The sequence below is a fragment of the Struthio camelus genome, chromosome 1, assembly GCF_040807025.1.
Source record: "Struthio camelus isolate bStrCam1 chromosome 1, bStrCam1.hap1, whole genome shotgun sequence".
In the NCBI taxonomy this organism is placed as follows: Eukaryota; Metazoa; Chordata; class Aves; order Struthioniformes; family Struthionidae; genus Struthio; species Struthio camelus.
This window is the reverse complement of record NC_090942.1, coordinates 177,297,862-177,310,584: the sequence shown is the minus strand read 5'-3', so window position 1 is coordinate 177,310,584 and position 12,723 is coordinate 177,297,862. Positions and strand designations below refer to the sequence as shown.

At 40.9% G+C, this 12,723-nt stretch overlaps 1 protein-coding gene across 32 annotated transcripts in view; it reads left to right on the top strand.

Annotated features, from left to right (window-relative positions):
* The window catches only part of LMO7 (LIM domain 7), a 134,836-nt gene extending 127,302 nt beyond the window's left edge, over window positions 1–7,534 (top strand). For 28 of the 32 annotated variants that reach the window (XM_068929626.1, XM_068929624.1, XM_068929622.1 and 25 more), the window contains 4 exons: window positions 799–1,071; window positions 2,444–2,552; window positions 4,303–4,405; window positions 6,786–7,534. In XM_068929626.1, the coding sequence (XP_068785727.1) occupies window positions 799–1,071; window positions 2,444–2,552; window positions 4,303–4,405; window positions 6,786–6,808 (508 nt within the window). In that variant the 3' untranslated portion in view covers window positions 6,809–7,534. The remainder of the gene's footprint in view (window positions 1–798; window positions 1,072–2,443; window positions 2,553–4,302; window positions 4,406–6,785) is intronic. The other 4 variants (XM_068929627.1, XM_068929606.1, XM_068929629.1 and 1 more) reach the window with 1 other exon arrangement.
* Window positions 7,535–12,723: the final 5,189 nt, after the last annotated feature.

Here is a 12,723-nt window from a genome sequence, read left to right as displayed (position 1 = left end):
TGAATGGCAATACAGACAGAAGAGGGTGGCCTGTATAATAGCTGACATTCAATCTTTGCAAGTACACAGCGTGGAGATGTTACTCGGTGACCTGTAAATAACAACTCCTTGTTTCCTGACTGATACACCAGCAATGGAAATCAATAGCGTGCCTTGTCATTGACAAGCGCGTTTAAGAATTTCAGTATGGCAGTTCACTGGGGAGATGGATTATCACAGTTAAAGAAGATGTTTCTTTTACATAGAAATATCATTTTGGAAAGTCTGGAGTTCGTGTCTTGCTTTAAGTAACATGTAAATGTTGGTCCTGTCACTTAGGAAACAGGCCGAGTTATCAGTCGTGGGAGTGTTTGGCTGTTGCGCCAACTCCTTGTTTCTAGACAATGTCGCTATCCAGCGGCGGATGGATTGTTATTTTCAAACTGGTATCCCTTGGAGAAAACAAAAACAAACCCACTATCTGAGGTCCGTTGATATACAACAGATTTTGATGTAGCTCACCCTGATAAGCCTACAGTGAAGAGTGTTTTGCCGTTATTTTGTAGTCTTGGAGTGCCACCTTTCTTTCACCCCTCTTGGGTTTTTCCCAGCACTAGCACTGGACGCAAAGGGTAATTTGTGGCTGAAACTCTTTATGTCAGTGTATTAAGAATATTGCCCAGGGTGATCAAACGAGAATATTCATGTCGGAAAATCTTTCAAATGCTAGGATAATGTTTTCCTTTTTTAAAACTGTAATATGCTTCTTTTGGTTCAGCCTCACTGCCCTTTACGTTTCTTTGTGTAACTACGTTACAGAGGTGAGTCTTTGGACAATCTCGATTCTTCAAGAACAAGCTCATGGAGGCATCACTCGTGGATGAATCAGTCCGTCTCCCCTTCATCTCTGTCATCTAATCAAGATTTCAGTCGCCCCGTGTCCACTTCAAACCGAGCCTACATGCGTGCTCCTTCCTCCAGCAAAGCACCTCCTTCTGCCAGCTCTGGGAGAGCCCCGTCTTTGTCCCAAACTGCCCCCCGGGCTCAGTCACCCATCTCTCCTTCCCAGCCAGGGTCACAAATGCACAGCAGGTCAGTAGTGCCCTTCTGCTGGAAACGTATAAACCTCGGGCTGTGGTGAAGAGTGAATTCTATAGATACCTTGGTCTACAGCAGTGTTCTCGTCTGTGACCTTAATTAAGAAGTTAAGTAAAAGTGCCCTGAGCTTCTGGCTGAAAGGGATGTTGGAAGTATGAGCTGATATTACCTCCCTGCTCCTTGCAGCCATTCAGAAAATTCCCCAGGCTTGTCATCACTGCTTTACACTTTTTTTTTTTTTTTTTAAATTGGAATAACAAATCACCAGTCTCCAAGCTGTTTGATTACCAAAATGATTAGTAAAAGTCTTCTGCAGATGACATTTCTGGTGTTTATTTTTCTGAGGTTTCTTTTAACAAACGATTCCTAAAAGCCCACGGTTTACTGTCTTCATCTCTCCTCCCCCCACCCTTTCTGGCATGTGGTCAATATCTTCTCAAGGAGTGCTCAAGAATGCTCATAACCCATGACCTTGGAGAATTAGGGTAGGATGTTGTTTTTAATCTAGGAAGAAGAGCAAGAGTTGCAACATATTTTGAAACAGAAATGGAATTCAGTTGTGGTAGGGTAGATAACTGCTGTCTTATGCACTTGAAACATTTAAAAAGTACCTTGAGATAAGACTAGAGAGAGTCATACACACAGAATTATATGTATTATATGGAATAACACTGTAAACACTTCCCTTATACTCTCAGACACTTTTTGATAAATTGACCAATTTTTTTGAAGCTAGGCTCCTGCATTCTTTATAGCAAAAGAACACGACCCCTTTAAACATACTTGCTCATCTTGTTCTCACTTGCTTTTTCTGATTTGCTAACAGCCTGATGGATCTATGGAAACTGATCTCTGTATGGCATACAATATTATGTTAACTCTTTGAACACGTGTCGAGGACCAGCCTTCTGTGATCTAACAAGGTGCAGATGGTGGGACTTGGCAGGGGTGCTTGCTAAAATATAGCCTTTAGGATGTTTTCCCAAAAATAAGTGAGGCAAGAGCAAGAAAACCTGTGTCTTTCTACTCTCCAAACTTAACAATATTTTTAGGTTAATTTATATTTTTAGGTTTATTTGTGGAAGGCTTTCTATGCAACCAAACATCTCCCAGGAACTTGACAGAATTTTCTCATTTGTTCCTACGTAACTTTCATTTAAATGAGCTTCAATATAGCTTTCCCGAGCTTTCAGTTCTACTGTACAGAATGCTCATTTTCACTTTGTTTTCCCCATGCGGCCTAATAGTCCACTTGTTACCGGTACTCTCTGTGTGTTTTTGTTTTCAATTTCAAAAAATCTTTAATTTTTCTTTGTCTTTTAAACCCTTTCAAGCTTATTTTAAAGGATTTTCATTCTGTATCTAGGTTGGTCAGTGGGAAGAAAATCTGTTCATACTGTAATAACGTTCTGGGCAAAGGAGCAGCCATGATCATTGAGTGTCTCGGTCTTTGTTATCATTTACATTGCTTTAAGGTGAGAGCTGAGAGTAACACCGTGAAGGAACAGGAACTAATCAGGAGCACGCATGGCTACTCAGTGTTATGCTCACAGGGGCTCTACTAATCAACTGCTTTACCTTCTACTCTGACAGCGTGCTACATGCATATTTCCATGAGGCAGTCCTGTCTGCAGGCATTTAGCACTCAACTCTAGGGCTGCTTCTCAAGTGCCAGAGCGAACAAGTATGACTTGCATCTCAGAGTTCTTCCTTCTTTGAATAGATGGCAAAAAATCAGAAGGTGCTGAGGCACCTCTCCTAAAGAATTGGGTCCTTTCAAAATATCTCTAGTTTGAGAGATTTGAAGATTCAGTTGGCGACTGAATCATCTAAAGTGACCAATCCCTTCTAGCTGAAGGGATGGGGAATTGCTTTGCCCCATGCTGCTGAGCTCATGGTAGCAGACCGAGCTCATGGTAGCAGACCGTGTTCATCGGATGTTTTCCTGGCAAAGGCATGCCGACGGTGTTCAGACCGGCACAGGATACAACCCAGCCCCCAACCAGAAGCTGTGGTTAGGCAACCCTGGTTAGAAGCTGGGTGTATCAGCTCATGCTCAGCGCTGAGACGTGGTTACATGATTTGCAGTCAGTTTGGAGCATACACAGAGCTGAAAGAATTACGACTGCCTAAAAAGGAAGTAGAAGCACTGCTAGTTCCCCTATTCTAGAACTAGATGAGGAATTAGACTCTGATTTGGAGACACCCTTGGACCCTGCTTCCTCTATGGTTTAGGAAAGACTCTTCTGTGTCTGGTTCAGAACATTTTCCCTCTGTGTCCAGTTCAATGCATCAACCAGAAAGTTGCAAGGAATTGACTCAAGGCTTTTCCTATTCCTGCCCACCTGATGCGAGTCAGCTGGGGAGGTTGTTCTTTACTCCCTTCCCGTAGAACATGTATTATGGGGATCAATCAGTAGGTTCTGACCTAGCTAAGAGAATTGCGAATTTGTCTTCTCTAAATTTCTTAAGATTAATGAGCTGTTGAACAAACTGCCATCCGAAAGATTAATTTCTCATTTAAGCAGGCCAGCTATCTGTCCTTCTGCAGACAGCCAAGCATTTTGCTTTGTAAATTCAGTAAGGAGAGTGTTACGCTTCGAGTTGGAGTCTTTCCAGAGGTGGTTCATATCCATAGCAAAGGTGTGTTCAGGCACTGCACTTATAAAGTTGGCACGAAAATTATCGAGCCCTTTATTCATGTGTTTATTCAAGAAAAATTGAAACGGGCCCCCTCTCTCCAGACAAGAACGCATTAAAATGGTGCAAAACTCAGTAAAACCAGCGTGCATGAGTATTTGCTGCTTTGAGTGCCAAATTGCTGGGGAGCCTCGCAGCGTAGAGCCACATGGAACTTGCAAGTAGCACACCCAGGTGCTCTGTGCCAAAATCGCTGTTGCCGTCTAAAGAACAAATTCTTTCATGTTGAGCCAGTTCTAGTTTTCAGAGAAACTGAAGCTCAAATGAGGTTTAATGAACTAATCTCTGAATAGCTTCTGCTTTATGTTTAGTTCACGTATCTCTGCTATTCGTTGTGCAGTCGTCGCCTTAAAATACTTTCTCAGGGCTGATTGCCTTTTGTCTACTAATAGTTACACACTTGCTTTTGGTGGTTGTGGGTGTATGGCTCAAGCTTTGCTGAGTTTTAATCCAAGCTGCTTTTGAGTAATGTTTTCTCTTTTTAGTATTTTGTAAGGAGTTGCTAATTATTTGTGTATCATGCAGTGTGTCGCCTGTGGATGCGACCTCGGGGGGTCCCGCTCTGGAGCTGAAGTTAGGATCCGAAACAACGAGCTCTTCTGCAATGACTGCTATATCAGATTTAAAAGTAAGGCAATCGGACAGTAGTGTACATGATTCTAGTTCTTCTTTGTGCTCAAGTGTTTTGTGCTCGCATGTAAAAACCTCAAGTGTTTTTACAGCTGAGCCAGTCAATAGCTTTCATGTTTAAGTTGGTGTATTAGTGAATAGGTTGAGAAAGGTTTGGTTGTCAGTTCTTCTTTCACTTGGAAGTCACTCTTAACTTGCTGGTAGCTCTTTTTACCACCTTATTGTTAAGCAGCTTCAAACAGGTAAGGTAGTACTGTCATCCTGCTTTCTTTGTAGATCTGGGAAAGTGGTGTCTAGGAGTTGTTGCTCAGCAGGCTCATCTTGATAACAGAAGTCATTTTGAAAAATGGTCTAGATTTATAAAACTAATCTGAATATGTATTTAATTCAGTCCTAACACATGCCAGGAAAGCTATTAGTATCTCCTGTGCAGGTGGTAAAAGTGCTTATTTCTCTCTGTGATGCTATTTTTTGAATTATAGCTTTGTGATTGGTTGTTCGTTTAAGTACAAGTCAGCAGGGAATCGATTTACTTACAGATCTTAATTGAAAAATGCAGTATAATTTTTTTTTCCCCTTTATTTCAATTTACAGAATTTGGACGTACTGGAGCATGATGTTAAGGCTTTGAAAAATAAGTGTTTTTTTCCCACTTTCTCTCTCCGTGCTATTGTAGAAGGTGCTAGACAACTGCCTAATTTTTAGAAGATGTCCTAGGGGTTTAATATGGCTCTGTTTTATGTAGCAAATATGTATCTTCAGAATGATAATCTTCAATTAAGGGAAAGGGTTTCTGAATGACTTGCTAGGAAAGTTGTTCATGCTTCTGCGTAAGCCCGGCACGTTTTGCTCCTGGAGGCCCAGAAGGCAGTGAAGGGACTGGGCTACTCAGGCTGCAATGAGGAGCAGGACCTCAGGCATCGGCTGGCTGAGGGGGCCCAGCTCAAAGAGCAGTTCTGCATCTGATGCTTCTGTCAGGCTCTCTTTGATCTCAAGAAAGAGGGAAAGCTCAGAGTTGTGTGGTGCCTGGGCTGCAAGTGAAAAACCCCACTCCTCTCCTTGACACTAGTGGTGCGTCCACAGAAGCTGACTAGAGGTGCAAGGATGCTGCTGTGTTTAGTAGAATGAGGGAGAAGATTGTCCTTTTCCCTCTGGAGGTGACCCAGAACACTGGTCCAGATCTCTGAATTACTGTTTGGAGATTTTTTTTATCTCCTTGTTGATGATGTGACTGGGCCAAAGTATTCCTGTTTAAAGCACTTAGATTTATAGGAGATTGAATCTGGAGCCTGCTCACGTTATTTGAGCTTTGCTTATCTTTCCTTCTAGGAAGGCAGGTAGTTGCTGTGTGAGATGGATAAATCTGAAACTGAAAAGAATCTGGATTTTTTTTTTTTTATTCCCTGGCAAGACAGTATTCAGGACTTTGGCAGTAACCAAAAACATCATGGATAAAGTGCAATTTAGTCAGCCTTTAATATTGTAGCTTATAAAGCCACAGCACTGAAGCAAAGTAAATTTTTGAGAAGTGGCTCTGTTCTCTTCTCTGCGGACTGTATCTTCCTGGGTCTGTGGGCACCTCCAAACGTAGAGGAGGATAAGTTAGAGGATGGGAACTTGAAGGTAAAATAATGAAGTTACTGAAGGTGGTGATTTGAATAATCCAAAAAACAACTATATGATTATTGTAATGAAAATATATACTGAAAACACAGCACTGGTCTGCAGTGCAGATTACTTTGCTTGCAGTTAGCAATAAGCACCAACCTGATTGATTAATTGGTTTAGAACGTGACCATATTGGCTAAAAGGTTTGATAAAATGTGGGTTCATTAATTTTCACTGTGTAATTTTATGGTGTGATGGTTTTGCATGTTTTTGTTCATTTAGTGTTTTATGCTTGTGACTTTATTACAGTGAAACGCTAATGCATTGTTAGGTGTTCCCAAATATGTGCTGAGAGAGAGGAAAATAAAACACTCTTATTGTTATAGCTGTTTAGCAAATCTTAATTAAAATTCAAAGGTGAATTCAAAGAAAAAAAAAAAAAGTGACCTAGTCTTCAGGCTGATACTGAGTTTTTGGGAGTTATTTTTTGTAAGGTGCATATTCTGTGGAAAATTACTTGGCCTGAAAAACTTATAGTGGTATAGTTGAATTAAATCCAAACTTTTATTCTTCATTAAATTTGACTTGCTAAATGCAGAATGTGTTACCTTTTTGCTGCTAGCATTTTCAGTAGATATTGGGAATTACCATTATCTGTCAATTTTTGAATTGAAATTTTTAATTTATGTCATTAAGCTGTTTCAGGAACTAGAATTTAATTCTAGAGTTTAAAACTAGAGTTTAACACAACTTCTGTCTCTCTCTAACAGCTGGACAACCAACCTCCATGTGAAGCAAATGTAGATATGAAACCACTGCTGCAGATAAAAGAAGAGGTGATTGCTGCTGATGTAGATCTATAAATATATATATTGTGTGTATGTGTGTTTTTTCTAAGAGTAACTCTTTTGCTTGTCTAGTCTTCATAGCAATGCATTATATCCTTCATATAACTGTATTTTTATTTATGAGAAAGTAAATGCAGCAAGGAAATGTCTGGGGAAAATGCTTTCACTTTTCAGCTTTAGGTACCGAAAGCAGAAGGGAGAATAAATATATTTTTCAGTAATAACTTCAAAATATTTTTGAGGCTTACAACCGAACTAGCTGACTTTCCAATGGTATATGAAGAGGGTATTTTGTTTCTGAGCTCTTGAAATGAGCATTAGAGAAATAGTTAATATAAATATATATTTGCAATTGCTGTCTTTATTTTTGACATATACTGAAAGTGAATTGTCTAGGTTAATATGAAGCTGCACTTAAATGCACACAAATGTGTCTGCTTTTCATATGGTGGTTTCTAAAATTAAGTGCTTTTTGAAACTTAAACGCAAAGTATAATCTGTTTGCTCAGTGGTGATGGCGTAATATTCTGTGGAATCCATTGAAGGGGAAGAGTTCTCCTTTTTCTTCCCATTTGAGAAATGTAACTATCACTTTTTCCTCCACACATTGAGTGGAGAATGGTTGTTGAATTACAGTACATTTGTAAATAAATCTTCTGATGTTGCATTTATTAGAAGTTTCTTTTCTTTCTCTCCAGCAGAATGTGTCCATAAGATTTGCTGAAAAAATAAAATTTGTTTGAATTTTGTTTTGGGAAAACCTTTTTTATAAAAGGATTAAAATGTCACCTTAAATATGTATAAGAACAATAGCTCTTGCATTTCTGTTTTGCTCACACTAGACTTCAAATTTTGTAGATGCTATCAAGCTCCTCATGTTCTTTCTCTTCAGCATTTAATACAAGTGGTGAGATTCTTTGAACTGTGTGCTCATCCCTTAACCACAATGGTCACAAGAGGTGGAAGTTTCCCCAAATTTCTCTACTGTGGTTAGAAATGAAGTGCTGAAAATATCCTGGATTGGGTTCTGCTGCTTCTGAAAACACTGCAGGAATGTGTGCTATGTTTTTCAGCAGTGGCTCCCAAATTGTTTTGGTCGGTGGCTTTCCCGAATCAGTTCATGCACTGTTACATGTACTCTTTTGCATCCCTGTCCTTGCAAGCTGCAAAGAAAACACGAGATGTGGACAAAGAGGAATTTTGGGTCACATTTTGCGGATGGGAATGAGGAGGACAACTGCTGGGATGGGTAGGAGGGCAGGGTGAGGTTGCAGGTTTCAGCTTGCATGAGGGGCCGTGGGGCAAATACCAAGGCGAGGCACAGGACTGTTGCCTCACGGGAAGCCTGGATGCCAGCAGGGAGCTCTCAGATCAGGGAGGGATCGTGGTGCAAGAGCTGAAGGAAATGGGGAGATCAGGCTGGGTTTTATGCCAGTGTCTCTACTGTTCTGGTGGAGTAGGGGAACTTCTCCTCTGTGGGTCTTCTCATCAGATGAGCTTCACTAAATTGTCTGTCTAATCTGTAACATTAGTGTGGGCCTAAGAAATAGGAAGTGCAAAGCTAGGAAGTTGTTTTGCTCTTAACCTATCATGTCTGCTGTTTGGCTTTTCTTCGTTAATCTTTTCCCCTGAACAGATGCTTTATGCCTTTTACCAAATAATTCCCTGCAAATAAAGGCTGAATAAAGCAGTGGTGTAAACATCAATTTTAAATCAACATTTAAAAATAAATACCTAGAAGTGCCCATTCACATCACATTTGCCAAGCTCCATGTTCAGTTGCCTTTGTGGAATGATTGGCTTGGCCTTGAATCTTGTTATTCTCTTGAGTGTCTCCTGCAAAGTGTACTGGTAAAGATTTTTGCTTTTGTTTATTTTCACTGGTGTGGTAAGTAACACTAGATCAGATGAGGACTCCAGGCTGTGAAGACTCTGGTCTCCAAATATGCAAAGTACAGAGGATATTGGCACTGTCTGTTCACAGAGCTCTCCTGGAGCCTTGGGTCCTCTCTTTTGTTTGTGGAAGAAGATCAGGTCACTCAGAGCTGTTCAGAATAAGAACCCCAATTAGCTGCTGTGGACATTTGTGTCTCGTTTAGGACATAAAATTAATGCCAAAGGGAGATAGTGCAGATGTCCTTCTATGCTAGCTGGTTTTTGAGCCTTTTTTTGTGCTGGGTAGTATCGAACTATGGACAACTGCATTTCCTCCCCCCTCCCCCCACCCCGTTGAAACTGTGAGAATAAATTAAGGATCCATTTCTAGACCAGTCCTGCCTCCCCGAAAGGCACTGGGAAATGACTATTTTTTTTTTTTTTGTCACAGGTCAAAGTTTCTTTACCCCTAAGGCTTTGATGAATTTATCCTAGCCTGTCCATCATTTGCCCTCTTCCAGTACTGTGTCATGCAGCAAATCTATGGGACAAATCGGGGTGCCCCCCATACCTTTTGCACCTTGGAGCTCTGATATGTTGCCCTGACCCTGGCAATCATTTAGGCACAGAAGTCGCTTGTGGGGTGAAGGGCTGAGGGGGACAAAGCTCAGCTCATGTACAAAGCTCAGAGTCTGTGATGGAGTCAGGGCTGCCTGGCTGGTGTCCCGCTGCCTAGAGTGACTTGCTCTAGTCTTCTAGACTGTCTTTTCCTAAGCAGTGTCAAATATTTCCATGTGCTCTCCAATTTCATTTTCCCAATATGTTTGCAAAAAATCTGAGTTGTTTCATGAATTTGGTCCAGATTACTTGCCTGTAATTAACCAAAGAGTGGAATTTCAGATTTAGTGTGGGTTAAAGAGCTGAAGTTGATTACAGAGTTGAAGCTGTTTCTCCTCCTTGTTAAAGTGCTGGTTTAACAGGGCTCCTTCAAACCTGCACTTGCTAATTCAATTGACAAATGCAAGCAAAGCAAACTCCTTCCTCCGCTCCTTCCTCTGGAGGGTACGAGGCAGAGGAAAGCACGTTATGAATAGTATTGTATCCATATATGACAATCCTCACTGAAGCATCTGGAGTGTGTTGGGCTCTAAGTTCAACGAAACTCATTATATGCTAGCAACACAAGATGGCAGTGTTTAAGTGCAGCTCGCACACTGAGGAGCCCTGTGGTTTTAATCTTCTGCACGGTCCTGTGTTCCTCTTTCTGCAATGTTAAAAACTGGTGTTTATCTGCATTAGTATTTGCCACGTGAAGTGGTGTGTGGTCACACCACTGGTAAGCAAGAAGAGAAAGGAACTGGAGAGATCATAATCTGAGCGAGGTCCCACTGAGTCTGGTATGCAAAAGACCAAGTTTGTGCTCTGGGTATTTTTCTTGGAGAATGGAATTGTTCATGTTTCACTACAAAAATGCAGATTGTGGTTGTAATGAGAAAACGAGTTTGTCTTGGTAGAAAAATGATCATATTTGCTGAATAATAATATACTTGCAAGAAAATGAGAGTAATAAAGAGAAGATTCTCTTAAATCTTGGATCATTGCCCACAGTTGGCATCATGGGGTGGGATGTGCAGCTTAATCAGAGCAGTCTCCTTGGCTGTTGTCTGCTAGCTGGTCAAATAGCTCTTAAACCAGTGCTAAGTAAACACACACATAGAACATTTCATATGAAGAAAAACTAGAGGATTTCTAGTAGAGTTTTGTTTTGTTTTGAGATGCTGTTCAAGGAAGAGCACCTGATTGCTTTGCCCCTTTCTATCAACTTCAGGCTTTATTATTATTATTATTATTATTTTAAGGTTAAGGCCCTTAAATGTAGGTATTTAAGCGGAGTATTCTGCAGATGAGCTGGGCCTCTGCACTCCTGTTCCAATCTGTGGACATTTAGGGCTCAGTTCGATTCCTTATGTGTTAAATGCCATTTGAGATCTTGTAGTGCCTAGGACATCTGTCTAGGGCTGGCAATATGGATGCAAGACATGGGGCATACTCATGCCCTCCTGGAGTAGCAGCTGCAAGTCTCATACTTCAGGGCCTCTTAAAGGCCAATAGATATTGATGAGCAAGCAACTGAATCAAGCTCAAGTCGGTACAGACAGTGGCACAAAGGTGGGATTTGGCAGCCCCGAATAGCTGTCCGCTGTAGGGCGAGATGCTTAACTTTCTGTGCTTCGTTGCCTTTAGTGGAAGTTTGGAGCTTAATTTGCGTATAAACATCTACAGTTTTACATACCTGTGTTCACCTGTCTCAATGTTAACTGAATTCTCCCCAAAGAGTCACAGAAATCCTGATTCACCTAAAGAATTGTCGGCCCTAAATCTACCCGGTCTTTAGCCTTGCAGCCTATAAGCTAGGTAGCTACTAAACTAGCAAGTTAACTACACTGTGCCAGTGAATATAGCTCTGGCACTGTGTGGTCTACTGGTAGATGTTCCAGCATAGGGCAGTGCTTAAATAAAACACGACTTCAAAAAATGAAAGTGTGTTTTCTGTGACTTTTAGTATGAACTAACTGTGGGCTTCCTCTGCTGGAGAAGAGGAATAAACGAACAAAGCTGCTCTGAACAAAATTCAGAGTATTGTGTGCACTCTTAGTTTTGCTGAGATTTCTTTAAGAATTTATATTTTTCCTGTATTTCTAGATTTCTGTTAGAAATGTACAAGCTTGATGACCTAGGCGCTCGCCTCTGCAGGCAAGTTACAGCAGTGCAGGGAGTGCTGGTTACTGGCGAAATCCATGCATTGAGCACTTTGTTAGAGCCCAGCATCTGAATTTGGTGCTCACACGGTCTCATTTTTTCCAAGAAATACCTCGCAGGTGAACCCCAAGGAAGTTTTTCTTGAGGTCCAATTGATAAGTTCAATAGCTGTTGTAATGCGGCCTACCTTGTCCTTTACGGAGGGTAAAACGGATTTGGCATCCGACTATCCAAGCTCAATATGAGACCTGATTTGCTTGCAGAGGTATTTTATATTCCAACCAATCGTTTATAATAGATTAACAGAACTTGTGTTCATAGTTTTAATGGAAAGCTATTAGCAGTAGGCATAATTACATGAAAGAACAGCTCTGTACTGACGGCTCATCGATGTTTTTATTTTAGCTCCTTGCTTCTCGGGAGCTAGGGGGCATATATTTAAAATAATATTGGAGGATGTTGTAGACTGTTCATTCACAAAAGGAATGTTCTGGGGTGATCAGTAGGGTATCAGTTTATTAAAGCAGAAGATTTTTGTAATTGGCTCAACCTCCTGGAAACAAGCTAGCCAGTTAAGAAGCTGCTGGAGACAACAAACAGTCAAGAGAGCTACGTAGCTCATTGGGAGTTGTTGACGTCTATGAATTTGCCTTAACGATCAATACTGTACAAAAAACTGAAACACTTTAAAAAAAAAAAAAAAAGGCATATGTACGTACCTGTGTGTGCATTCAGACGCAGATTCTCCTTATTGGTCATAATAGAAGAAAGAAAGAAATCAAGAGCTGGGGCTGTTGTATGGTTGTTCAAACTAATGTCCGCCAATATATAAACATAATCTACCGAGAGTAAGACTTGCGTTCAGCACAATGTGCCCTCTGAAATGGTCTTCTGCAAGTGACTCCAAAACAGTTGCTATGGCACATTCTCTGACCTGGAGTTTTCTTTTCCCCCAAAACCGGTCAACCAGATGTGCCATTTATTGGTGCACCAATTCCATGTGGTTCTTCTGGGATGGAAATTCATGGATTTCAGTGTCTGATGAGACTACTGCAATCATTTTATCTGACCTTCGAAGATCAGAACCTCTCACCCGCTAATTCCTATACTGAGCACCTAACTTCTATTTGAACAGTGGTGTGCTTTGTTAGAAAGAAGTCTGGTGTAGATCTAAAGAATGCAAATGATGGAAAATCTGCCACATGTCACACTAAATTGCTCCAGC